A 27,986-nucleotide genomic window follows, 5' to 3' on the forward strand; every position below is an offset into this window, starting at 1 on the left:
GTCGTAGTTTAGGCGCCGATTCAAAGTGACGTGAGCAGTTCACTTTCAGCCCCAGGTCAGGACGCACAAGAACGGGCTTGGATGAGTTGACAGTTTAGAACTACATAAAAGCCTAAAATAGATGTTAAAGTGTTTTAAAACAATGTTGTGTGTTTGTGTTCTGTGTGTTTTACTGAGTTTGTCCAAGGGATGACAAAAGGTTAGAATCCGGGCATAAAACTTAAGTGCACATAATGAGCACGTGAGAATAGTGACTGAGCAAAGTGCCCACGTAGACAATCAATTTAGAGGAGCAGAGAACCCAGAGAACGTGTGAATATAAGAGCGAGGCTGCTCCTCCTGTCCCCGGGCAGCTGTGGCGCGGAGCACGGCTGCTGTTTGAGCCCTGGTGCATTACGGGTGCATCATGGAGAAAGTAAAGCCTTTATCCAACAGTTTGTGAATGATGCGGAACAGGAAAGGTGCTGCTAAACGCAGTGTCTTGTCTTGTAATAAACACACGTAAGACATTGTTTTAAAGGCCAGGAAACACTTTAACATCTATTTTAGGCTTTTATGTAGTTCTAAACTGTCAACTCATCCAAGCCCGTTCTTGTGCGTCCTGACCTGGGGCTGAAAGTGAACTGCTCACGTCACTTTGAATCGGCGCCTAAACTACGACTTTTTCTCGTTAATTAATGACTTTTTTCCCGTTATTTAATGAGATTAATGTCGTTAATTTACGACTTTTTTCTGACTTCGACTTTTTTCTCATTAATTAACGTCTTTTTTCTCATTAATTAATGACTTTATTCTCGTAGTGCAGCGCTTTTTTTTTTCCTTAGTTGGCCCTTATACTCCGTCGTAAAGTACAAAGAGTGTTTACAAATTATTTGTAAACATCAGTCAACTTAGATAACTAATTTATTTATTTAGTACTAACTTTACTAAATAAAGTAAAAGTAAAATACATTTTAAGTGTAAATGAATACAAGTCCAATAATAAGCAGGCGCAGACTCAGGTCAGAGGAATAAAAGCTCCTCCAGGTTAGTTTTAGAGACTCTGTTACCACAGCAACAGACTCAAGGTTAAACTGAGCCCTCTTTGTGAAACAGGCGGGAGTTTCACCCTGTGTCAGCTTTATTAAAAAAAAAGTTTTGTGAAATGAGATCCAATGTTAGTGTTGCTGTTATTATAGGATATCACAATTTAACATTTATTCATTCTGACATAATGACCAACAAAAATGAACTCCTTCCTTGAGTTATTATAGTCCTGTAACAGACATTAATTAGATCCAAACCTTTTCTTTGTTACTTGTTTTAAAACGTTTGAGAACCACATATCTAATACTCTAATACATTCTTCTTATTGACTCTGAACACCAGAAGGCCTTCTAACATGACTACTTGAACAACACCACAGAAGAAGTCAGTATTTGAATGTTTTGAAAGTTGAAGGGCTCTTTCTTCTCTCATTACATTTCAGGTGAATGTACAAGATGCAATAGACATTATTGCTGTTTAATCTTTTGCTTTCTGTGAGTTGTAGCTGTGTATTTAACAGCTGGAACATTCTTCCTGAAGATGTGAGACAGGTTCTACTCTAACAATGTTCAAATCTAAGCTAAAAACAGTTTTGTTTAGCTGTGCATACGACTGAAAGGATTTTTCTTTGCACTCTTCTCTTTTATGGCTTAAATTGTTTTTAATTAGTTAATTTTATTGTATTGCTGTTTCTGTCATTTCTTTGTGATTTGAATGCATTTTTCCTGCTGTGTGAAGCACTTTGAATTGCCTTGTGTATGAAATGTGCCTTGCCTATTTAGATATTAGAGATATATCCAAACTTATTGATGCTTAAAAAACTTAAAAAGTTTACAACAATTGCATGTTTCAACTCCAAATATCTAGCCTCAAACTTCTGTTCTTATTTGTATTATCTTAATATGTGCCTGTAATTGTGTATTCAGTGGTGACTATGAGATGTTTACACGTGCTTAGACAGCCCCTTTTCCTCCCACCTGCCCCAGGGCGGTTTGAGCACAATATTCACGACCAAGTGCGACTGAGAGACATGAACGTTCTGTCATTTGTGTTCACATTGTGTGTCTGTGTCTGTTTTTTATTCGTAATAATAAAGAAGGTATTATTATATCATCTTTGTCTGCGCTCTTTACCACAGATAGGTTGATAAGTTGTGTGCCTTAAATCAAACGTTAACATAAATTAAAATTGTGATCGACCAACCAGTGTGAACGCTAGAAAAGAATGATGTACAAAGCAGTTAAACGTTAAACCAACTGGTGTAAGAATAATGACAGCGGTACACGTGAAGATAATTATACATATTCGAGTTTATTCGTTTGTTGAATTAGTTTCCAGTCATTTTAAATTGAACAGTAACATAATAAATGTGCAACACTGACATAATTGATCGGCTGCAAAGGGTAAAACGACGCACGATTTCCAAGCAGGAATGTCACTGGTGAAGCGCCGTCCTTCAAAAAGGCACGGAATGACACAAATTAATCCATACAGAGCGTTTTAAAACAGGCAAAAGTCGGACGCAGACAATCAGAAAACAATAAATGGAAAATATATGATAAATACGTTTATAATAAGACAATGTACAGCTTGTAACAGTAAAAATAACTAACATAAATAAAGAATACAAAGCCTTAATGTTACTTCATATAGTATTATACTTGTTGTTCCTTTTAGCTGGGAGACGTTGACGTTTTTATGTACAAAAGGAAAAGTTTAGTTGGCGTGAATGTGAAAGGAGCCGTTTGTCAAGTTACTACTAGACTAGTACTGGCCCTTGTACGCGGGACTAAACCCAGAACTAAACCTGGACGAGACCAGGGCTGGAACAGGACCGAACCGAGTCTATACGTCAGGACTAAACCAGGCTCAAAGCAGGAACCAAGCCGGGTCAAATGTGAGAATTATGTCCTGCCGTTGTTTAAAAGGTGAACAGAATAAAAACGGCCACTAGATCAGGGTTTTCTCAAACTCACAAGCAGTTAAAATGAGGCAAATCTACTTAAGTATTTGCGCTCCTTTGGGGTAATTTAATTGAAAACGAGCTTAGTCATAGTGTGTTCTCGTTTTAGTGGAGCTGCAGTCGAAGGGGGCGGGGCAAAAGCTCTCAAAAAATAACAAACTTCTAAGTATCTCTATGTATCTGACTCAAGATACTACAACTGCACGGGAGTTTATGCAAAAACAATTATTTATAATGAAAGGTGATGGGAAATACTGTATTTATATGTAAAAAAAAAAAAAAACGAATAAGCTCGTGACTCACTCCAAAATCTTTACACTTTCTCCGACTTAAATACTCATAATCTAAATAAAATAACTAAGCAACTAATAAAAAGCCCTACATTTTAGAGCACGTTCAGCCTTAAATTAGCCATGACATCGACCTGGTTTAGGAATGGGACAATAAACAATAATATACCGTATTTTATCTTGTTAAAAAAGGGTCAACGCTAATAGTTTTGTGTAAATAGTGTTAATTGTAAAGTCATCGCCTTTACACCACCAGACCGTGCAAAACAAAAGGACCACGATGTTCTCTGCTCGACCGTTGTAGTTTTGACTCATAACAAAGTACAAGTATTTAAAAGCCGTTTAAACGTGGAGCTTATTTATAATGTCAAAACGATAAATACAGATATCCGTGACATTTTTTAACGATGATATGATTTGTTAATATCGACCTGCTGTTCTGTCGCTTGGCAATGCACCTCAGTAGTTTAATATCACAACATTTGACTGAGGAGTGAATTTGGTACAGCCTTCTAAGCCGCGTTTAACACAAAACAACTTAAACGTATAGCATATTATTCTACCTTTACACTTGGAAGAAATAGTAAATGATGCTGGAAATATCTTTGCCATCTTGTTATTTCAAATTCAAGCCTAGAACGTTTGACGGACGAACCAAAGAAACAGTCGCAGCTGTGTTTCGGCGCGCGACTAGACGTCCCCCCCCCCCGATCACGACGCATTGTTCAGAACCGTTTTTTCCCCCCGGGGGCGTGGCTTCAGTGCACGAGCTCGAGCTGGCCGGTGGAGAAGGGCAGGACGCCGCTGACGTAGTACGCGATGCCCAGCGACAGGAGCGCGATCACCACAAGCAGCAGCAGGACCCTCCAGAAGCCCAGGTCCTCCACGAACTCCTGCCACGTGGTGCGGAAGCTGGACAGGACGCCCTCGGTGCTCTGCAGGTTCGGGTTCAGCAGCGAGTGGCTCTCCATGGCGCTGGGGAAGAGAGTCACGCCGCGATCAGTTACGTTCGACATGACTACTACGGAGGATTGGACGGATATTGCGTTTTTCAGTCTTTCGTTTTGTGCGATTTGCGCTCCGCTCACCTCTCGCTGTCGGCCATCTGCATGGTTTCCAGTTTGGAGTGCGCGCCGCGGTTGAAGCCCTTCACTTCCTGTTCCTCCAGACCCTCCAGCAAGCGGATGGCGTCTTTGTTCACGCCGCGCCGCTTGGCCAGAACCAGGGGAGTCGAGCCGTTGTGGTTACTGTGCAGAGAGAGTCACGTCTGATCAATGACGGTGTAGCGAAGCGCTTTTAAAACTTTTATCGCTCCAAAAAATCTATATGAATCTGGTTTTTGTCAATGTTTTCAGTTTTACGCTGCCAAATAAAAAAGGTTTGTGAGATACTGTAGTGACATTTCCCCACAAATATTGTTTGCAATTCAAAAAGCAATATGAAGTCAGTCTTGAACAATCAATACTTTAAAAATAAATATATTCTGCTATTATCGGTGATTCCCAGTCTGGATGTAACACTCACGCCTAAATTGTAACAGGCTATAAGATAAATATAAGCTACATTTATTCACTTATTCTGTTATAAATTGTTTGTAATGTTTTGTATTTTCTGTTGATATGATGTGATTAGCCAGTAAAATATAGTTTTGGTTCTGAAAAGAAGAGAAGGCAGAAAAGCATAAGCTCCACCTGGTCAACTTTTATTGTTTTCATTTGTTTTATTGTAATGGTAAATTGTCCAGTTGAACAAAAACTATTATTAATCACCCCCAGAGTGTATCATGACATCCTAACTCGCACAAACTCTCACCAGATATCGATCTTGAGCCCATTCGACACCAGAAACTGTATGGTATCCACGTGTCCGCACAGATGCAGCGCCGTGTTGCCCTGGTAGTCCGTCGCCAGCAGATCGGCCCCGAACTTGTGCAGCAGGCGGCAGATCTCCACGTTCCCACGGGCGGCGGCCAGGTGCAGCCCCGTCCGCCCGCGGTTGTCCCTTATGTTGGGGTCGCAGCCCGTCTCCAGGAGCCGCTTGGCGAACGGCAGGTCCCCGTCGATGCAGGCCTGGAGCAGCGGCACCGTGGTCTGCGACGAGTCATTGATGAAGACATAGGACATGTCCGAGCGCGTGTCAGAAAAGTCCAGCGTAACTGCGACAGGAGAGAGGGTAAGACGCGGTTCAGCTCTGATTTTAACTGATTTTAACTTTCAAAACTAATCTGCTCAGTGCTAAACCATTTTTATTTGGTCAGTGTCAGATGTAAACAACACACAAACACCAATCAAGTTATTAAGTTGTGCGTAGAAAATGTTCTAATATCACAATTTATATTCATGTGCAATACTGACTTAACCATGTGCAATACCGTCATATTCATGTGCAATTACTGTCGTACTCACAAGCAATTAAGGCCATATTCATGTGCATACAACTGATGTAAATAAGAGTGTTTACTTACCATTAGTATTAGTATTATTTAGTCTTATGCTAGCTATTTTTACTTTACTTTATTATTATTTACTACTATCTTTTTATTTATTTTTTTATTTTTTTTCCTCCATTCCCTATTAAGATATGAGAGGAGTTTTGTTAATAAGAGTTTTTTTGTTTTGTTTATAAGAGTTCTTCTATTACGAGTGTTTTTGAAACTTCCTATAAGTGATCTGTCCTTTACTCTGTATCTACTGCGTTGTAACACCAACATTTCCCCATGTGTGGACAATAAAGAATTTTCTTATCTTTAATTGTTGTTTTGGGGACATGCAAACTTAGAGTATCCGGTATATTGTCTATATATTTTATTACAAATTTATGTCAAGAATGTTTATAAATGTCATGTGTAGTCTATAACGTATAAAGTGATATTTCTGCTCGTTGTGGTTAGATTTATGGTCCATTCACCGTTTTGTACGAAACTTAAACCTCGATCAGATCATTTACAGGCACATTTTAGCACATTTCTGATTCTTCATAGTTAAAATATCATCTGAGTCAGGAAGGTACATTTTACATAACATATGACTATAGGTAGTCCGCAGTTGTTCAGTCATGACCATAAAAATTTGTTATTGCACAGATTAAAAAACAACAACAATATTTACTTAAATATCCCTGATTCTCATTGTCATAACAAAAATATGAATATGTTGGATGTGTTGATTGTCTTATGGTTGCTTGTCTAGATCACATTTTGGAACAGAAACCCCAACATATGTAAGATATTTTGTGTGTAATATCAAATTAAATCAAAAGAAGGCAGCAAATCAGAAAAGTTAAATAAAACTAAGTGGTTCTATTTCTCAAGGGGAAAAGCTACAGAATAGATGTACACGTATGAGCCTATTATAAATGTATATGTTCCTCCATCCTATGCCTTGGAGGAAATAAAACACTAGTTTTATGAAATACAATATTTTCCTAGGGTTTGCTTATGTGTAAGTATTTGATACATGGAGCAGCTAGCTTAGCAGTTAGCTTGCAATAATTGTCAACTTAAATACAGTATAAATGGTCTGATGGTAATTTCAAACACATAAATAAATGTGCTAATCCTTAATTATAGATAACAATTCGTTGTTACAGAGGCAATTTTGTTTGTATCTCATTTGTTGTCATTTGCGCAGAAAGAGGCCAAAACACAGCTGAGGTTAGCCGCAATGCTAACACTACACAATAAATAACCACACAAACTACTGTTTGCACTCGATCGGGTCCAAGCGTAGAAAAGCAATGTATTAAATGTGTTTGGAAGATTTTAGGCTTAGGATTTACCTGTTTAAAGGTCCCAATTAAGAAGAAAAAAAAATCCGCTGTTTTTGTTTTGTTTCTGCGCTTCTTCGTGGCTTGATTAAAGGCAGATGCAGCGAACAGCGCTGGATGTTTCATCGGTTAGAAGGGGTACTACAACCAAAATCACAGGCCTGGGACGTTTAGGCTCCTGGGACGTTTAGGCCCCTGGGACGTTTACGTTTAGGCCCTTGTGTCCCTCATCCACTTATCTAGAGAGTGTCCCACTTACATTGATTGACTTGTATTTTATAAAAAAGTGAGTAAAAAAGAGACTTAAATCGAAAATATGTTTGTTTTGTTTTTTGCAAAAAGGAATCATGCCTAGAACACAGAGTTATATCTTGGTACCTATTGCTGTTCCTATCTCTTGTTGTGCATTATGATTGATTAAAACTAAAATTAAAGTGGTGTTATTGCAGTTAGGATATATGAGCCCCCCCTCCAAACACTTTTTCTACAATTTGAGGTGGTCAAAATGTTATGAATCTTGGATTCTATAGCAATGATTCTAAATTAAATGTATTTTTTGAAAGGGCTAAAGCCCTTAAATATCACCTATAAACAGCAAACCGAAACCTATGATTAATATAAACAAAACATTTTTCCTGAAGGGCAATTCAGGCACATTGAGCAGTTAACGCTCAAACAAAGGTCTCAACAGGAGGACTTGTCAGGTGGAGTCAGGGAGAAGTCCAGCCCTCCTCTGTGCCCTGTAGCCCTGGCATCACAGGCCTGGCCAGCCAAGTCTTGCCCTTTGCCCTCTGGGTTTATTTCCTCCAGTCTCTTTGAGTTACATCATCAACTCATCACATGCAATAGGTAAAATCCTGAGGTAAAGTCATCCTAACCTCACCGAACTCAAGATCTGGAGATGTTTCCCTGGCCTATTACATTTACAACTTCTACAACTACTACATCTACTACAACTACTACAACTACTACAACTACTACATACAACTATACAACTTCACAGTAACATCACACATGTAGTTTTCAGATTTTATTTTGAATGTGAGCACAGAAATACACATTACAGTATCATGTTATGACTTTATTTTTCATCATTGATCCTCTTTGAGGAAAACATTTGAGGAATACCAGTACTTTTCTGTAACTCCAGGCACTTAGAGCAATTTTGGTTTTGAACATAAACCTAATGCTAATCCAAAAATATAAACTGCTGTGATGTATGCAACATTATCAGGATATAATCTCCATATAAAACACAATCCTAAAGGCATTTCATTACAATATTTAATGTACAAATCATAGTTTTTACCACCCTCTCTGTTATATATGAAAGTATTAGGACTTAGGTAAAATAATTACAATCTAGATTACAAAAAGACATATTCAGACAAAATGAAAATAAAACTAAGGAAGTGAGTGGGGGCTACCAGCAGAGAGGCGAGACGCAGTGGTCATAGTGGTTACGCTCTTCAACAACACAAATACAAACCTGTTCTGTATTTTCATCCCCAGAAGGAAAACAAGAAATCCCCAAGTTAAAATGTGTACTTGAACATCACATATTTCTGTTCAAATATCATGTTTTTTTTTCAAGCTTTATGTACAGCAATGCACATGAAAACAGAGGCGAAATGACTTGAATGAAAAGGATCCTTCTTGGTTGCAAAAACTAAATGTTGTAGTCAAATGATCAAAGGAAAACACGGAAAGCCGGAGTGGTTTGACACAGTTGTAGCGGTTCACCTCAGTGCATTAGTGAAGAACGGTTTGGTCCCATTCGACGGGCTGCGGGGCGGCGATTTGGGCGGGAAAGTGCTTGCAGTTGGTGGTAGATGTAGCACCGTGTGTGGCAAAAAATACTGAACTGGTAGAAAGAAAGATGAGTTGTAAAAATGGATTGATACAAAAATACCTATATGAAAGCGAAAAGAAAACACAAATTGGTGTTTCAAAATTAAAAAAAAAATCTTGTAATATGTAGACATTTAGGTTTGCCGCAATTATCCATGAACTATATGCACAAGCTTGACCGTGCTGTTAATTTAATTCAAAAGGGGAACTTAAAATACAACTGTTTCAATGTAATTTAACAGCCTAACACATACAAACTGCTATCTTAATACATACTTACTGTCTGTATAAAAGTATAGCAGCATGTTTGGGTGTTTGTCTTTTGTTTGTCCATAAGGCAGCTCCAATCTTAGACACTTTTGAAATTTAATTAATTTGATAACCAAGGATAAGGATGGACTAACTTTACCCAGCTATTTCCTGTCGATCGCTTTGAATCGGACAAATCGATTGACGAACAACCGACTGGACTTTCTGATTTTCTGTGTCGTGTGTGAGTGACCGATGCAGTGCTACGCAACAAAAAAAAGGGGGTGACACTCTCCGAGGTAGCCGAGGACGAAGCTCGCCAAACCCAAAAAAAGAAGACGCACACAGACATTACATTTAAGACGTCCAAAACAATATAGCACCATTGTCAGTGATAATCGAGGAAAAGTCACATTCACTGCCAAGAAAAGGACATCGACGCTCGTTAAAATGACTTGATTCGGGACATTAATCTTGTTTTGAATGTTTTCTAGATACTTTTTATCATGTCAAACTGAATTATCTGCCATTAAGTAAGATTTATTTGGCGATTTTCTTACAAATTAGCTTAAAAAAAATACAATAAAATGAATACCTTGCAAAAAAAGTCATCATCACCACTCAAATACAATCCAAACTGGTGAAAGACACTCAAAACAAAACTAATATTTGAAATCTCAGTCATTTTAACTAACAGAACCGTCTCTTTCGCAGGCTAACTTTTCTCGTATTGAATTCTCTCTCCCATTCAACTCCAAACTCCAAACATCGCCACGGCCAAAAAGACGGCCATTTTCAGTCACTTGTTCTCCAACGTTTCCCGCGCGCTTCCTCTCCTCGTACTACAAGATCTTGCTGCAGACTTGGCAGCGGCTGACCCGGGAGCGCTCCTGGCCGCCCTTCAGAGTGTCTGGGTTGGGGGAGAAGACGAACTCCTCGCGGGGGTCGACGGTGATGAGCCAGAAGCTGTACTTGTTGGCGAAGTAGTGGCACGTTCCCTTGCCGCCGTTGCACTCGATGAAAGGCGTGGCCCGGAAGTCCTCCAGGCACGAGCCGGGGGAGACGAGGGACTGGCCGCCGCCCTCTGCCCCCGCCGCCGTGTGCTGTGGGCGGGGTAAAAGTATGTCAGCGAGAGAGCCTAGAGTACAACCTTATAAAGTATCTGGCTTTCCGTGTTTAACCAGGACTAGATCGAGACTACCGTATTTTCCGGACTATAAGTCGCTTTTTTCATAGTTTTGGCCGGGGTGCGACTTATACTTATATTTTTACTTATATACTTATACTCCGGAGCGACTTATATGTGATATTATTTGTTATTTTCACACTTACAACTGCATTTCATACTCCAGTGCAACTTATATATGTTTTTTTCTTCTCTATTATGCATTTTTTATGCTGCGACTTATACTCCAGTGCAACTTATATATGTTTTTTTTCTTCTCTATTATGCATTTTTTTTGCTGCGACTTATACTCCAGTGCGACTTATATGTTTTTTCCTTCTCTATTATGCATTTTTTGGCTGGTGCGACTTATACTCCAGTGCGACTTATAGTCAAGAAAATACGGTACAAGAAGATCACACCTGAATCTTATTACCTGTTCTAAATCCTAATCCGAACTTTGACTAAAATAAAGTATCAAAAAAATAAACGAGGAACCTGCAGATATTTAGTCACACTACTACTACTTCTACGATGCCATTTTCTTTTACTGCAACTACCACGATTAATACTACAAACAACTTCGAGTGTATGACGTCAAAACAGCCATTCACAGTGAGAAACGTATAGTTAGTTTTCAGACTTTTATTTTGAAATTAAAGTGTAAGTGTTGTTAAAACCAGATTAAAGTTAGTGAAGCTTAATATTTGTATTTTTCCTGCATTGGGGAGCTTTAATTAGCTTAGTTTTAATGTATTGTAGAAAAGGAGGTGGAGCTAAATAGGCTTTTTACTTCCTCTCACTCCCCTTTCATTTAACTGTGTGAATTGTATACAGTATTTTGTATGATATTGTCTTTTTTTTTCTCTCCTCCAAATTAAATATGCCTAAACACCCAACAGTTCACTACACGATTATGCTAGAAGAAGATTTCATCAACTAAAGAACTAAGGACCAATAACGCTACTACAAAATGTATACGCAATTTAAGAGTTTAAGCTGCATCACAGAAAAAAGCAGCCTCCACATGTCTGACTGATATATGTATGATAAACTGTATATCATAGTTTTATCTCAGTGTGACTCACCATGAGGAAGGAGTACCCGATCCAGAGGCTCCTCCAGCCCGCGGGGCAGTTGGGGATCGTGGTGTCCTGACTGTGGACCGCGACGGCCTGGGACGGAGCCTCGCACACGGCGCACCTGAGGAGGCGGGACGTAAAGAAATGTTTAGGTTAAGGGTCTAATGAACTCTAAAATGATCTAAATTGTTCAAAAAGCACTTCTTAAAGATTAAATACAGGCAATAAGTGAAATTTATACTTCACAAATAAAATAAATAAAATAAATAAAATAAATAAAATAAATAAAATAAATAAATAAAATAAATAAAATAAATAAAATAAATAAAATAAATAAAATAAATAAAATAAATAAAATAAATAAAATAAATAAAATAAATAAAATACAAATCAATTAATAATAAAAATAAGATAATAATTAAAAAAACTAATAATACATGCATTAAAAATAATAATAGTATTAGTAAAATAAAATACACATACAAATCATGTCAAACTATAATTTATATTTAGCCATATTTTGCCCTCTTTCACTTCACTCTTTGTTAAAATGTTGCTTCTGATAATATGTAATGATCAAAGGTCAAAGTCCAAAAATGTCAATATTGAACCGTATATCTGTATAATATACTAATGTTTGGTCGTAATGTCTCGGTGGCACTGTCCCGGCTAAATAAGTAAATAAATAATCAATCTATCGTCTTTTTTTCCCACCTGCTGATGTACGGCCGGATCTGTTCCTCGGCGACGGGCATCATGGGGATGGGGGCGGTGGTGGAGAGCCAGTAGGACTTGTCGTTGCGGCTGGCGTAGTAGCACACCTCGTTGGGGGAGCAGTAGAGGAACGGGATCGTGCTGAAGCGCGGGAGACAGGAGCCGGGCTGACCTGAGGAGGACGAGGTCAGAGAGAGAGGTCCATAAAAACCACAACATTAATTATATTTGTTTATTGTTGTGTCCAAACCAAGGTAAGGAAGTGCTGGACGCTTCATCATAATGAATCATCTTCAAAATCGTGACCGTTTACGAGGTCTTATTATCATTTCTAGCATTTTTTGTGATCCATGTTTTAAAAGATTTAAATCAATATGTTACATCATTTTTTAATATTACAATGTTTGGAATAGCTGTTTTATAATCTACATACATTCAACATGATCTGAAATTAGAGGTAAGCAATATATTGAAATTTAGATAACATTGTGACTGTCGTTCTGAAAATATGCACATTTTCAATATCAAGTATATCATTCATGCTTAAACTGCTACAAAAAGATCTGATTAAAAATAAAAATGATGATATAAATACAGGTATAAGGTAATATTTTTGCATTTTTGTGATTAATTTTACTGACATTTCACATTTGTCTGATGATTCAACCTCAACTAATACATTTAAAGACACGTTTTGACACATTTCTGTTGGATAATATATTCTGATAATATATTCTAGATCAAATATCGTTCTTATATCGTTATATCGAGATACGACGCAAAATAAATACCAAACTACTACCTTTTGTCAATATAGCCTACCTCCATCTGAAATTGATTTAAAGTTTAAAATCTGGCGTCTGCTGTCGCTTTCGTACCTAAGTCCTGGTTGTGCGCCTTCTCCTGTCCCTCCACGTAGAGCAGGCTGTACCCGTCCCACAGCTTGGCCATGCCCTGGGGACACATGGGGATCTGCGAGTTCTGGCTGTGCTTCACCATTGTGTATCCGATACTGTAACTGCGGCCCACGGAGCCGGGAGCTCCGGGACGTCCGGCTGCTCCGGGGAAACCTGAGGAGGAGAGGGAGGAGAGCTGATTCACTTACAAAATATCTACCAATGTTGAAACTAATGAATGAGATCCGCAAGCTCATTTTAATAATATTGTGGCTTAATTGTGGCCAAAGCTGTGTTAGTGAATACTATTTGACCCAATGTTATCTATATAATCCAATTAAGCTCTATGTATCTCCGACTATATGTAACAGGGTAACTTTACGGGTTCACTGATGCTGATACAAGTACAGATATCATTGCCGATACATTAAAATGAATGGACTGAATATTGATTAAAAGGCTTTTGATACCGATCTGATACTCCAATGAGAAGTTTGAGAACACAGACATATTTTTACCAACTTTCACCCAGTAAATATTAATGTGATACGTCATTCTAAAGCTCAGAATCTGTAGCATTGAGCACTTGGGTGTATTTGTTGTAAAGTTACTCTAATGAGTGTAAAAAGCAGTGCATTGTGTGAGCTGACCTTGCTCTCCAGTGGGTCCAGGGAATCCAGGAGGTCCAGCATCACCAGGAAAACCAGGAGAACCAGGAGACCCAGGTCTGCCCAGTCTACCCACAGGACCAAGACGCCCCTTTGGACCTAAGACAGGAGAGGGTTCAGGGTCAAGTTCAGCATAAACAAAGGATTGAAGGAAAAGGTCTGAACATGGACTTAACCAGGACTAACCTAGGCATAAACCAGGTCTAATCCAGAACTGAACCAGGTCTAAATGGGACAAATTAGCCTTAAACCCAAACTGTACGAGAGCCAAGACTAGTGTAGATCCAATCAGAAAAGAATAGATCAAAAATATAGCCGCAAGCGGCAATGATCGGCCCTCGCCACGCCGCCGCCACACCGCCGCCACGCCGCAAGAGGAGGGGGCGCTAACGCGCCCCAATTGTCCTTTTATTACGCTAAACATAACTAAACATTTAACCTCCATATAAAATCTGTAGGGGGCGCTGTGGCGCCAAATGAATTTATTTCACTTCAAGTAGGTTTAGGGCAAAGAGTTTAACAACTGATTCTAATTTGACGCAATTCGGACTTTATCTGCGCAAACGGCAGAAATTTTAAATATGGGAGATTTCTGAAATTCTAGCTACAGTTTGCGGCTTCGCCGCACAGAGACCGTGAGAGGTATCAATGTAATTTGGATAACTTTTGATGTCCCACTCCTCAGTAGCATTTTCACCAAATTTCAGCTTTTTAGGGCCAACGCCCTGGGAGGAGTTCGTAAAAGTACGACGTTTGGAAAAACTCCGAAGTCATGTTTAGCCATTTTTGAAGCAATATGGCCGACATTTGGTTGGGCGGACGGCATTGCCGTAATAATATTTTTTACTTCTCTTGTCACCATCTACCTCTGCGCCAAATTTCATGATTCTACGATCAGATTTTTTTTGGGTCATTTCCCATCTCTCAATGCATTTTTGGTACATTTGGTGGCGCTGACGCGCCAATTTTTTTTATTTTAGAAAAGGGAAATAGCCAGAATGTAGAGAGGCACGATTTTTAGAGGTGTGCAAATTTTTGTGACTTTTCGTCAATGTTCACTGGGTGAAAAATAGGGGGGTTGGTCCCGAGAAGAAGAAAGAAAGAAAGAAAGAAAGAAAGAATAATATTCCGATGCGAAAACAATGTTTCCCATTTTTCAAATATCATAAACTATACATTTTCGGAAAGCGCTCGCGCTTTCCTACCTCATGGTGTGGGTCCCTGGTCACTGACGGGTACTTTCGATAATTTTGAGTGGGCTCCGCCCACTTTGTGTTTTTGGCCCTCTATACAGTAATAATGTTCAATTTTTGCATTACATGCTTATATGCACGGAACATGCAAGAGATGGGGAACGTATTCGTGAGCTACTTAGCGCAAATGAGTGCTTTATATGGGGATGACGACCGCTTCGCGGTCGTCATCCCAATGTAAAGTGCTCGTTTAGTGCGAACTTTTGCACGGGCTTCGCCCGTTTACAACGGTAATGTTCCATTTTCCTACAACTAATTAGTATGCACGGGGCGTGCATGAGTGGAGGAGTGCGTTAGTGAGTGTTTGGAAGTGGGCGAGCGCTTCGCGCTCGATTTCGTGCGCACTACGTGCGCACTTTCGCAGCCGTGCTTCGCACGGCCTTACGAGATTAATAGGCCTCTCGCCAGCTTGTGGCGCTCGGGCCTAACTAGGTCAAAACCAAGACTACATCAGTCAATAAGACAACAAAGAAACCATTTAAACTCTGGATCGGTGATAGGTAGACTAGAAATAATAAAGTATTTATCCTTTACCAAAACGTCCGGGCATTCCAGGCTGACCAGGTTCTCCAGGGAACCCAGAGCCTCCGGACTCTCCAGCCACGCCCGCGTCTCCGTACAGGGGCCGACCGGGCGGGGGGCCTGGGAGGGTGAAACCGGGGGGACCTTTACGCCCGGGAGGACCTAAGAAAAGACACAAGATAAAAGTATTTTGTTAGTTAATCCATCATTTCTATTTTTGTTCAATACGCTGCTGTTTTGAGGTTGCACAAGATAATTTTATGTAATGTTTTGGCTGCTTCATTTATAAAATAGTTATGTTTTTACACCAAATGCAATGCCCCGTGAAACAACAACAGTTTGCCCCCATAAATTCAGGTCATCAGAAAAGTGAATCTTACCTCTAAATCCTTTGGCTCCTTTTCCCCCGTAATATCCAGGATCACCAGAAAATCCTTTCAGACCTGGATCTCCACTGAATCCAGAGTCACCTCTCTCTCCTAAAACACACATGTGCCATATTTAACAACGTTTCTATCTTTTATCGACCCCTTATTTTCAACATGCTGCTATGAGATGATTTCATTTATTCAACAATGCAATGTCTGTCTTACCTTTGTTCCCAGGGCGACCGGGGCTGCCAGGGCCTGCAGGAAAACCAGGTTCTCCTTTCTGACCTGGAGTTCCAGGGAAGCCAGGGAGACCGGGGTCACCTCTGTCCCCCTGAGCGGTGCCTGGGCCGGGGGGGCCAGGGGGACCGGGAGGGCCCTGGAAACCTGGAAGAAGAGAAAGAAACAACCTTATTATACAACGTTTTATGAGCATTTTCCAATATTTTAATGGTTCCCCCTTATCATTAGTTTACTCAAAGTTTGTATTTTGATGTGTGCATGTTTGAAAAATCTTTTTGTTCTGCATTTAAGGCTTGAGTGTTCAGAAAAGGTCCGTTTTTGATGACAGCGTTAGAGGGATTCTGTTTTAGAACTCAGCACTGCTTAAGGTTTGCAAACCAGGTCTCTTCAGAAAAATGTTGTTAAAAATAATAAGATAAGATAATCCTTTATTGTCCCACATGGGGAAATTCCATTGTTGCAACACAGGTAGATACAGAGGTAGATACAGAAGAAAAGAACAGATCACTTATAGGAAGTTTGAAAAACACTTTCAGCAGAAGATCTCTTATAAACAAAACCTCCCATTTCCCAACAAGGGATGGAGGGGAAAAATAATAAAGATATAAATAAATAAATAAATAAAATAATGACGCCACAGCACTATCTACAAGTACTAGAACTATCAACCTAGTAATAACAAGTATGCAAAAATCATAGGATTATTCTTAATATTTCTCACCGTATTCTCCATCCAGACCAGGCAGACCAGGATCCCCCAGAGGACCCACAGCGCTGGACACAGAGGTGGGACCTGGAGGACCAGGGCGACCGGGGTAACCTGGCAGTCCGGGACCACCTAGTACCAAACAAAATACAGTAATTATCACAGTTTTTTGACTCAGAGAGACACTTTTACCTCGTAAAATGTGACTTGTAGCAGTTATTCGCATTTGCTTCACAATAATAGACTCAGTAATGACTAAAATACAAGCTGAATCCTTAGTGCATAACCATGTTTCATTTATAAACATCACTGTGTTTTACCTGATGCTCCTCGCTCTCCTTTGGCCCCATTGTAACCTGGGGATCCTGGGAAAGACACGCCTCTCTCTCCCTTCTGTCCTGGGATACCTGGGGCTCCGGGACGACCGCCTAAGCTTGTACCTGCAAGAAAGTTTGGTTTAACCACAAGGCCTAATTGTGACATTTTTGTATTATAAGATTATAAACAATTATAAACAATATTCAAACATATTACAAAAACTACAATATATTATCCACAATATTATGTAAAACAGCAGAATAGGAAAATAAAATCAGTTGCTAAAAATCTAAAAACAGCTGCATATTTATACACAATTTGTATGTATTGGCAGGAGAATGAAAGCAAATATATTACATTTAACTTACAAAAAGTATATATTGAAATATATTAAAATGTTACAACTGCTTTCTTTCTAAACAAAACAACAAAATGTAAAATACTGTGAATTAATTTTCATAAACTTTAAGCAATCAATGCCTACAAAGCGATTCTTTAGTCCACGGAGTGACATTTGGACATTTACTGGAGAGTTACCTGGCGTTCCAGGAAGTCCTTTGGGTCCTTGGAGTCCGTTGAGTCCGTCCAAACCAGGAGAACCGGACAAACCTGAAACGCAGCAATAAGTAAGAGACTCCACCAGCTTTTGTGTTGAACAGTGGTCAATGATACATATTTGTAAAGTATGTAAGCTATTCTTATAGTTGATATGGTGTTTTATTTGTTTTTGACATTAATAATTGATTCTACTGCATTTCTTGCTTTAATTCTTTAATTTTCAACCAGTTTGAGGTATTGCCAGGTGCGCATTGAAAATAAATAAATGGTTTCACGCATGTAATTGATGAATAATGTACTGCTACAAGTTTACTTCTGATCCAAAAAAGAAAGCAAGACACTCACTATTGCCAATGACAATATTTGCCACTTTGCCACAAAACACTGCCTTAACTCATATTGATATGTTCTGTGAAGCACTTTAGTCAGATAAAGTTAAATGTGATATTGAAATGAACTTGACATGAATGTGGTTCTTTACCTCTAATTCCAGGTCCACCAGGCACACCCGGACCTCCAGGTGGCCCGTCTGAGCCCCTCTGTCCTGGGTATCCCTGAAGACCCTTGGGTCCGGGGAAACCAGGGGAACCTGCAGAAAATGGTACAGAGTTAGTATAATGCAACTTCCATCATAGACCAAGCTACAGTTCCTGCAGTCGTGTGAAGCAAAGTCAATAAAGATCAAACCAAAGAAAAGATAATTAGTGGAGGCTTGTGTCATCTAAATGTTTTGGCTATTACAAGTGACAACCAAGACTACTTTTCCATCAGTATTTATGTCAATGTAATCCTCATTAACCCGGGAGCAGTCCATAGCAACAAGGGTTTCAAAACTAAAACAATATAAACTCAAACCGTTTTTGAGTTTATATTGTTTATATGTATAGTTTATACAGCCGTTTTTATTTCGTCATAAGGGAGGTTATACCAAAAACCTGTTTGTATTATTATGATGTACTATTGGGACACTGGGCTCAGTTGTCTCCTGCTGGTGTCCATCTTTGAAAGAACATTTAAAAAAAGAACAGGGTTAGGGCAAGAACAGGACCCTGTGGTACTCCAGATTGCACCGGTAATACAGAAGACCGTTTTTCTCTTTAAGCTTATTGTCAGCTTCAAAATCCTTCCAATTACTTCAGAAATGAGGAAAGGATCTTGGATCACCTGACCTTTGTGAGTATAGATATAGATCAATCTCCTTCTCCACAGATCTGAAGCAAAGCTGCTGTTGTTTTGCAAATTGCTGTAATATTTTACCTGTCAGTCCTGATTGTCCAGATTCACCGGGCTGTCCCTTTGGTCCGGAGAATCCTGGACTTCCTGGGAACCCGTCATCTCCACGAGCACCATCCAGCCCACGGCCACCTAAAAGCAAAACATATGAAATATTAGATTACCAACATAGTTAGTTACATTGAATTCTTGATATTTTAACACCTGCTTTAGTGTGCCTGACCTGGGTAACCTGCGTCTCCAGGCTGTCCTTTGGGTCCGGGGCCTCCTGGATAACCGCCATAAGAATCTCCGGGGAGACCTGAGAGACGAAGGAAAGTAAGAGTGAGAACAGGCTTCAATGTCATTGCAGAGTGTCACAGGGCAGCTGTGGCTACTGACACTAATTCTTAATTTAATAAAGGGCTTGATTAGTCTAACCCAGTTCAATACAATCACAAACGGGTTCTAAACCAGGACTGAACCATGAAACGTGTGTACTGACCTTTAGCACCAGGGCGACCAGACTCTCCAGGATTTCCAGGTAAACCAGAAACTCCGTCATCACCCTAGAAATTAAGGTTATCAGCAAAGACAAGACAATTTGTGCAATAGAAATAACTGTATAATAGATATCATATTGAAATATTTTCTATCAAGCAACGTATAGAGTAAATATGACTATATATATAAAATTTCAGATCGACAACATAATCAACACCATGACAGCTAATATCAGTGAGTAAGTTGGTTAGATTTTATATCAAGAACTGATCTACCTGTATCTATTCTGTATCTATTCTGTATCTACCTCTGTATCTACCTGCGTTGCACCAATGAAATTTCCCCATGTGGGACAATAAAGGAATATCTTATCTTATCTTATCTAATATTTTTATTGCACTAAACTCAAACTGGTGAAAACACCACGACACAAAGATGTTTCTGAATGTTTCTTCAGTAACATTAAAACTGCTTTGGTTTATTATGTCATCAGTGCTGTTTTACCCTCGGTCCAGTCCCTCCAGGGAATCCGTTGATCCCAGCCTCTCCCTTGGGTCCAGGGAAGCCTGGCGATCCCGGTATCCCAGGGAAACCAGGCACTCCGGGAAGACCCTTACTCTGCTCTGCGAAACCAGGAAGTCCAGGAAGACCCTGACGACCGGGCTGACCGGGCAGACCTTTGTCACCTGGAGAAATATTTGAAATCCACAATTGCAAAAATGTTTGGTTATAGAAGTTACATTTTCTATATTTCGATGTGTTTAAAGATCCATGCCAACATATTCTTTTAAATCAACGAATGAAGAACAATAACAGGATTTTAGAAACAGATAAAAACAACCACATTAAGTAATTCAATTGAAATGTATAGTATAATATTTTAAGCTTCTTTCTGCTTTTTTTGTGTATGCTTATCCTGTATTTAACTGATAATGTCTTTTAAATGTTACGATTGAAATTCGGGGGTAAAAATACATTCAAAATTACATTATCAATAAATATTTTGCCGACAATAAATTAAAAAAACATCTTTGCCCAAAACCTTTAAACCTCCATCAATGCAATTTTGCTTTACAACTCCTATTATAATGTCAAATGAAGCACTTTACATAGAGTTAAATGGAAAACATGATCGATTACATGGGAGTAGTGACTGTACCTCTGGGTCCGGTGAATCCAGGTAAACCGTTGATGCCGGGGTTTCCATAGTCCCCCTTTTCCACGATATCCGATGGACGAGCGAAGCCGGGAGGACCAGGGAGACCGGGGTAACCTCTGTCACCTGAGCCACACAACAGGATTCTGTGACTGCGAGATCATTGGAGAATGTACGTCTTGCACCAAATAAAACTTCCAAAATCTTTCTTACTGGAGTTTAATTCATGACAAACTATACCTGATGAAACCAGGACTAAGTCAGGTCTAAAGCTCTTAAGCAAGTCAAATTGAAGATAATTATTTGAGTACTAAAATCACTACTATTTTAAACAAAGTACATGCTATTTCTATTCTCTCTTCTATTCCATTCTATTCTCTCTTCTGTTCTCTCTTCTATTCCATTCTATTCTCTCTTCTGTTCTCTCTTCTATTCCATTCTATTCTCTCTTCTGTTCTCTCTTCTATTCCATTCTATTCTCTCTTCTGTTCTCTCTTCTATTCCATTCTATTCTCTCTTCTATTCAATTCTATTCTCTCTTCTATTCCATTCTATTCTCTCTTCTGTTCTCTCTTCTATTCTCTCTTCTATTCCATTCTATTCTCTCTTCTATTCTCTCATCTATTCTCTCTTCTATTCCATTCTATTCTCTCTTCTATTCTCTCTTCTATTCTCTCTTCTATTCCATTCTATTCTCTCTTCTATTCTCTCTTCTATTCTCTCTTCTATTCTGTCCATTTTCTGTCAACTTTGCTGACACGTACTTTTCATATTTAACATTTAATCTTGAACCAAAGCTAAACTAGTTCTACACCAGGTTTAAAAGCCTTCACCAGGACTAAACCAGGACTAAACTAGGGACATTAATAACCAAGAGAACATGTACCTTTCTGTCCAGGGTATCCAGGGCCTCCAGAAAGTCCGTTTCTACCAGGATCTCCGGGATAACCCTTCACACCCTGAAAACCAGGAGTTCCAGAACGACCGGGAGAACCAGGGAACCCGAGCAGGCCTGGGAAACCTCTCTCCCCTGAGAAACAAAGCAATGGAACCATACATGTAATACATCATATACATTGAAAAACAACTCTTCCACTGGGCAATAACATCAAAATTGCAAAAAGATGCAGAGAAACTATTTTAACGTTAGAATCATATGGAAAAATAATAATAATATCATAGACTATTAAAAGGAGATGGATTTTGGTTCTGGCTTTGACAAATAAATAGTTAGATATTGACAATAATCCGGATCTTACCCTTGGAGCCGGGTATTCCGGGTCTGCCAGGTACGGTGCCTGGTCCTGGGAGTCCGGAAGGTCCTTGGGGTCCGGGGGTCCCAGGGATGCCAGGCAGACCCGGGGTTCCCTTCATACCAGCGGGGCCCGGGAAGCCTGGATCCCCCAAGTCTCCTTTACGTCCAGGGAAACCTAAAGCGGCAAACATATCATTAGTTCACTGTCCTGCAGGTCCAGTCATGACTTACCTGATGGTCAGAAGTGCACTGCAGAACGTTCTCGAAGGACATGGCATTGCTTTGCCTAGAATGTTCCACAGTTTGGCATTAAACGTGTCTATTTTCATGGAGGAAAGCGGTTGACACCATTAGGTTCAGTTAATCAATAATCATGATTATTCAGGACACAAAACAGTAAGAATTGTCACCATTTTAGAAGCAATATTAAGTTACAATATTCAAACTATACTCTATATAATATATAACTCTATAAATACATAAAAAATATTTATATTTTATGTCACGTTCATTTTAATCTATCATTCATAAAGTTTGATTTCATTAGAGAATTTGAATGCAAAACAATTAAGGATTTTAGTGTTGTTTGGTCGTTAAATCGTGATGTTTCTTCTCACAATAAAGGTAAATATCGTGACATCTCTGGTGATGGGTCAGATCTGTGAAGAGGCGACACCGCTCAGAGTCATAACGCAGGATTTACATTTAGTCTTTGAGCCATAAAACCGCCCAAAACGAAACAGAGCCTTTACGCCGCACTGTGAAACCTTTTAGACAACGCGACAGGAACACGACGCAGCGTTAAAGTCACAAAAACAACAGCACACACTTTGACAAAGACATGAATTTCAATGTAAAGTATCATTACATTGCTCCATTGTCTTTGAAATCTGCATTTGCACTTGGCATTTGAAATAAATGAATAACGAACACTTGATTCAGCCTCAAATTGCACTGATCAATAATAATAATAATACATTTTCCAAGTACAATGGCAGATTGAATTAGCCATGTTAAACAGCTTTAGGCTTGTTTGGGATGAAGCAAGCTAAATACTAAATTTTATAAATTGTAAGCCATTTTCAACACACCCCTATGAGTCATATTGTTACTTATGACCATTATCTTTACACATATTGTCGTCGAATGCCTCCTGAATGCAGGTTTAGAACGTGGATGTGCTGGAAATGTAACGGCGTTTTAGTTCATTTCGCAAGTTGCTTTAGTTTTTCCTCAAAAGCACTTGCGGAAATTGTATAAACCTGTTTTAGTAATGATTAGAATTGACCACACAGATTGCCAAAATGTCCATTCGAAGCCAACATCGCGGCGAAATGAAAATCCCAAAAGTGCAGTGACACGAGAACAAGTCAATGTTGGCTGAGATGGACATTTGAAAAGTGATAGAATAAGTGTTAATGGTTGGAAGAGGAGGAGGAGGAGGAGGAGGAGGAGGAGGAGGAGGAGGATGGATGTGTCTCACCTGGACAGCCTACAGCAATGACCCAACACCACAAACAAAACAGGATGAACGGAGGAGGAAGGAGGGAAAGGAGGAGGAAGAGACAAGAAGAACAGATCCATGAAAGAGAAAAACACAACATGGCCGACTGAGACTCATGGTGAAACTGAGGAGAGTCAAATACAAATAAACAAGTAACTTCCAGACTTCAGAGTGAAATGATGACAAATATAACACTTTTGAGCTTTATTTTCCTCCAAATAAAGGCTTAATCTTTTGGTAAAGTAAGTCTAAGTTTGAAATCGGTCCTTCTAAATAAGTCCTAGTTACAAATAGAGAAAGTGGGAGGGATATGTTCCAGTTTGTGCCCATAAAATTAATTAATCAAAATACAGCTAACATGAGGTGAAGTGCCATTGGTCCAAGTCACTGGCAAGAGAGAAAATACGGTCTGAAAGTCACAAATATCAGTTTCCCTATCGACTTCAATAGATACAAGACGCCATAAAGAACTCTTAAGACATCCAAAAAAGTTCAATTATGATCAATTATTAAACATTAAAAACAGTAATTGTGTCATTGGGCATTTTCATTGGCTTTTTAATGTTAAAAAAAGAAAGAAAAATATAACCTGAAATATTCAAAGTTGAATTGAAGTTCTGCTGTGTAACTTTTCTAGTGGAGTGTCCACTTGTCTCCATGGAGATGTGTTTACTTTGCCTTGAATATTACACAGAATGAGCCCACCAGGCCAAGTGACAGAATACATGTTTGTTCAAGGCATTTTTGAGCAATAAATGTAATCCTAAATGTATCATGTATGTACTGCAGGATGGGTGAGTTTAATGGTTAACATGCAAAGACCCATATCTCCATGGAGACAAACACAGTGCTTTTCTTTTCTTCTCTGTATAAAATCATGCTTTCATTTAAATAGTCAAAGGTCTTTGTTGTTACGTTCATTTCGTCATTATCATTGACAGATCTCAAATCTCAGCTCTTCCTCGTTTCAAAAGACAATTAAAATGGCTGTGGAGTAAATGTCTCTCACCTGGAGCTCCACTCAGTCCTTTGGGGCCCGGGTCGCCTCTGCGTCCTGGGACTGCTCCGGTGTATAATCCTGGAGGTCCCTGAGCCCCCGGGTAACCAGGGGACCCGTCCACTCCTCGCTCTCCCTTCAGCCCGGGGACACCATTACGCCCGTCCAGACCTGAGGGGCCAACCAGAGGTCAAGATGGTTCAAAGAAAAGCAAATTAAGACTAGAAAAACACTAGAAAGACAGATATATAAACCGGGACATATCAAATCGAGATATAACATTGTCCCTTCAGCACCAGCTCAGTCACATGTAGTTTGATTTATTCATATTGTTTGAGTCATTATTGTATTACATTCAACGCTTGACAGCTAATTTGACAAACTTTGAACAAGATATGTCAGTTATGTCCAGTATGTGAAGTAGCTTCTTTGGAGGTCTTTTGTTAACCTTTTTTATTTGCTCTACATAAACAAAATTACAAAATGTCCACATTGTTTAAGTTGTAATGAGGTGTTTTGTTTCTGAAGAAGAGGATTCTCTCATCAGAAAGCACACGAGGTTTACATCATGGAACTATAATAAGATCAGGCAGATGAACACAAGATGGCGCTGGCCTCTGTGCCCTGTGGTTTATGACGGCAAAAAAATGTCATGAGGCAAGTTTGGCTGCGCCTCGTCTGGAGAGAGGAAGTGTCCAATGAGGATGTAGCGGCCTCGTGCAGAGAATCAAACCTCCACTGCTCATCCTGAACACACCTAACATATTAAATCCATAGTTTAAACCTACCAAAGCCTGACGCCGTGAGCCAATCATGAATCATGTGCTAGTGCAGCCTCTGAAACACTCTCTGTATGTAGCTTCCTTTAGCATTGTTATCATAAATATCTACTGCTGGTCCCACACGTACCAGGTCGACCAGGTCCTCCAGGAGTCCCAGGCTCGCCCTTGTCTCCAGGCGCCCCAGGGAAGCCATTGGCTCCGGGAGATCCTGGAGTGGCCCCCAGAACCTCTCCGGGCTGGCCCTTCTGTCCGGGTGTACCAGGGAAACCATTCTTTCCCTGGGCTCCATCCACACTGGTCCCAGGCACGCCGGGGACACCAGGGTCTCCTCTGGGGCCGGGGAAACCTAGAGAAAAGAAGATGGATTTAAGAACTCATGCTACAGTTCTGAAAACGCTACAAGGACCAATCACTGTGTTCATTGTAGCGTTGTAGTTATGGCCTCTTTTAGGAGATTTACAGACTATTCAAGGTTCAAAACGTGCACGTAGAAGTGCTTTGTGTATTTGAGGCTGGGGAAGAAGTCTGTGTTTGTCTCTGACTGGGTTTGACATTTCAGCTTGTTCCTGTTGTTGTGACGCTTCGACCAATCAAGATTAAAATATTCATCATGACCGCTTCAGCAGAGCGCGTGTCCAGACTGATATCGTGCAGAACTCAATTCAGAGAGACACAATTGGGCGGAGTTGTGTGATTCTTTCATTAGTTTGTCAGTTCAGTCTTTTAGTCAATTCTCCTGGTTGTGTTTCAAATGGGAACTTTGAACAGAATCTCACTAAGGACACATAAATTGTAAATGTAATTGCATTTTGATATTTTGACTAGACCATGCAGCCCTACTCACATGTGTGTTTGCATTTTCATCAGCTTTTGGGGTCATTAGCTAGATACAGTTGGATGATTTTGGCAAGTTAAAGGGCAGTTTGAGGAGTAGATTTAGATCACTTTTGTAAAATCTGTACTGATATTATAAGATGACCTGAACTGAAGCCAAATTGAAAATAGTTTTAATAATGTCTAGGTGGTTTAATCAGTTTAATAGACTAGTCTAGTGGATAGTCCATGTTTTCAGGCTGCATATTCCACAATGTGTGAGGGATAAGGCCTTGATGGAAGTCATCTAAACTTAATTAGTATTAAAAAAATATAGTTTGAAGTCCATAGATTTACCTTGGGGTCCTGGCTGGCCTCCATAACCTGCATCTCCCCTTTCTCCTTTGGATCCGTCAAAACCAGGACGTCCCGGGTTCCCATTGGGACCAGGCTCTCCCTTTAGACCTTTGGGCAGGCGCAAGAACAGGTAAGAATGTGAACATCTTAATAACAACAAGAATATGGATCTCGTTTCATTCAAAATTACAGATTGGGTAAAGCAGAATCTAATGCAGTATTATTATAATAATTATTATTATTATTACTATTATCCATGTATTTATTCATGTCGAAAAACAACATTTCTTCAGCTTTTTCGGTTTGAAAGAGCGCTACAAAGATGAACTCTGCTGCCCTCTACTGGTTCAAACACTGACTTTTTGTTGCATTGTGGCAGACTAAAAGGTTAACAAAAACAGTTGTGAAGGAACTTGAAAGGCAGCTTGTTGTTGTGTTTTACCTGGTCGCCCCGGGACACCAGGATAACCAGGATCTCCAGGTTCTCCAGGAACAACGCAGGGAAGATTTGTGCCTGTGGTCGTGGTCATGACAAGTTAGAAGTCACATTTGAACAAAGACAGACAATGGACTAGACAAATGAGACACAAGCTACTGATATCAAGAATCAATAAATAAGTACTCAAATACATAACTAAATATATGTAATACTGATCAGAGGTGGGTAGAGGTAATTTCACAAGTAAGAGCACTGTTTCTTCAAAATAAAAGTGGAAGTACCATAGAGTAGTCCAAGTAACGGTATAGTAACAAAAGTATAGTAACATATCATTTGAGTTATATTTAATGTAATTGTATACTTACTGCAATTATACTAAATGTAATTGTAAGGACAAAACCTTAAATAATGCGCAAATGTTGGTCAAATAAAAAATAAAAAGTATATCTGATGGAGCGGTCATTTAATATTGTCAATATAAAGCTTTTGTAACTTTTGTAAGAAAAACCAAGACGTGTATAGTCAGAGTACTGTTAGATACACTGTAAGTACTATAGTATTCACGGAGGAGTAACATTAATGCTTTGTGCTGCTCTGTGTGGTCAAAGGTCATTCCTACTTTGTGAATTTTGCTCAATGACATTAAAGCGTTTTATGATTCTGAAAACTACTAAAAGTTTCTCAAGTAAATGTACTTGAGTAAATGTAACTGAGTACTACCCACCTCTGACAATGCTCTATTCTGATTCATAAAATACTTACACAAAGCGCCGCGTTACAAATCCTAACAGACAAAGTAATCCTATCATTTACTCACACATTATGCTTTACAAATGTGAGAATTACACACTGATTGTGCGTTGCATTGATTGTCTGCCGCGTCCATTCATACTCTGGGTTAATTGATGGGTTTGTCTGGGTTTAATGCAGTTAGTGGAAAAAAAATGAAAAATTCCAAAATGAATGAATCAATTATAAAGTCGATATTGATGTTTATGTTTTCCTTGTGAATGAAAATGGTTAAAAGCGCTGTAGCTCTGCAGGCAGGACTTTACAGCATGCGCCGGGTTTGTGCAGCTCTGATTGGTGGAAGTAGAGAAGGATCTGCTCTGTGATGGTCCAGATGTCTCAAATAACACTGTATGTAAAGAGACAATTCCTCTTATTATATATGAGCTTATTATATATGTCAGTCATGATCAAACTCGGCCAAATGGAGTCCCTAAAGCTCAGGGAGTGACGTTCTTCCATTGGCTTCATTCTCAACACATGGCTGAATATATGGTTACAATTCAAATAAATAAAATAAAGTATTATAATCTGCTCTGGA

General features: G+C 39.4%; 3 protein-coding genes across 4 annotated transcripts in view; 1 reads left to right on the forward strand and 2 right to left on the reverse strand.

The window, feature by feature from the left end:
• col4a5 (collagen, type IV, alpha 5 (Alport syndrome)) overlaps positions 1–27,986 on the forward strand; it is a 362,461-nt gene that overhangs the window by 139,320 nt on the left and 195,155 nt on the right. The window lies entirely within an intron of this gene.
• Positions 2,319–7,161, reverse strand: ankrd46b (ankyrin repeat domain 46b). Its single transcript, XM_072459097.1, has 4 exons — positions 7,057–7,161; positions 5,092–5,434; positions 4,368–4,526; positions 2,319–4,254 (listed from the first exon to the last, which is right to left on the reverse strand). Exons 2-4 carry the CDS (start codon positions 5,400–5,402, stop codon positions 4,038–4,040), a joined length of 687 nt encoding a protein of 228 aa, XP_072315198.1. The 5' UTR covers positions 5,403–5,434; positions 7,057–7,161; the 3' UTR covers positions 2,319–4,037.
• The window catches only part of col4a6 (collagen, type IV, alpha 6), a 51,627-nt gene continuing 31,700 nt past the window's right edge, over positions 8,060–27,986 (reverse strand). For both annotated transcript variants that reach the window (XM_072458496.1, XM_072458495.1), the window contains 23 exons: positions 26,660–26,731; positions 26,218–26,325; positions 25,175–25,393; positions 24,278–24,436; positions 21,769–21,939; positions 21,396–21,539; positions 20,513–20,635; positions 19,858–20,039; positions 19,355–19,418; positions 19,094–19,171; positions 18,895–19,002; positions 18,119–18,226; positions 17,617–17,688; positions 17,082–17,201; positions 16,777–16,893; positions 16,038–16,199; positions 15,825–15,923; positions 15,457–15,606; positions 13,652–13,768; positions 12,984–13,175; positions 12,106–12,277; positions 11,398–11,512; positions 8,060–10,247 (listed from right to left, as the gene is read on the reverse strand). In XM_072458496.1, the coding sequence (XP_072314597.1) occupies positions 9,987–10,247; positions 11,398–11,512; positions 12,106–12,277; positions 12,984–13,175; positions 13,652–13,768; positions 15,457–15,606; positions 15,825–15,923; positions 16,038–16,199; positions 16,777–16,893; positions 17,082–17,201; positions 17,617–17,688; positions 18,119–18,226; positions 18,895–19,002; positions 19,094–19,171; positions 19,355–19,418; positions 19,858–20,039; positions 20,513–20,635; positions 21,396–21,539; positions 21,769–21,939; positions 24,278–24,436; positions 25,175–25,393; positions 26,218–26,325; positions 26,660–26,731 (3,113 nt within the window). In that variant the 3' untranslated portion in view covers positions 8,060–9,986. The remainder of the gene's footprint in view (positions 10,248–11,397; positions 11,513–12,105; positions 12,278–12,983; positions 13,176–13,651; positions 13,769–15,456; positions 15,607–15,824; positions 15,924–16,037; positions 16,200–16,776; positions 16,894–17,081; positions 17,202–17,616; positions 17,689–18,118; positions 18,227–18,894; positions 19,003–19,093; positions 19,172–19,354; positions 19,419–19,857; positions 20,040–20,512; positions 20,636–21,395; positions 21,540–21,768; positions 21,940–24,277; positions 24,437–25,174; positions 25,394–26,217; positions 26,326–26,659; positions 26,732–27,986) is intronic.

Source organism: Eucyclogobius newberryi, unplaced genomic scaffold (genome assembly GCF_026437365.1).
Source record: "Eucyclogobius newberryi isolate DKJ021-1_F unplaced genomic scaffold, fEucNew1.0.hap1 SCAF_22, whole genome shotgun sequence".
NCBI lineage: Eukaryota > Metazoa > Chordata > Actinopteri > Gobiiformes > Gobiidae > Eucyclogobius > Eucyclogobius newberryi.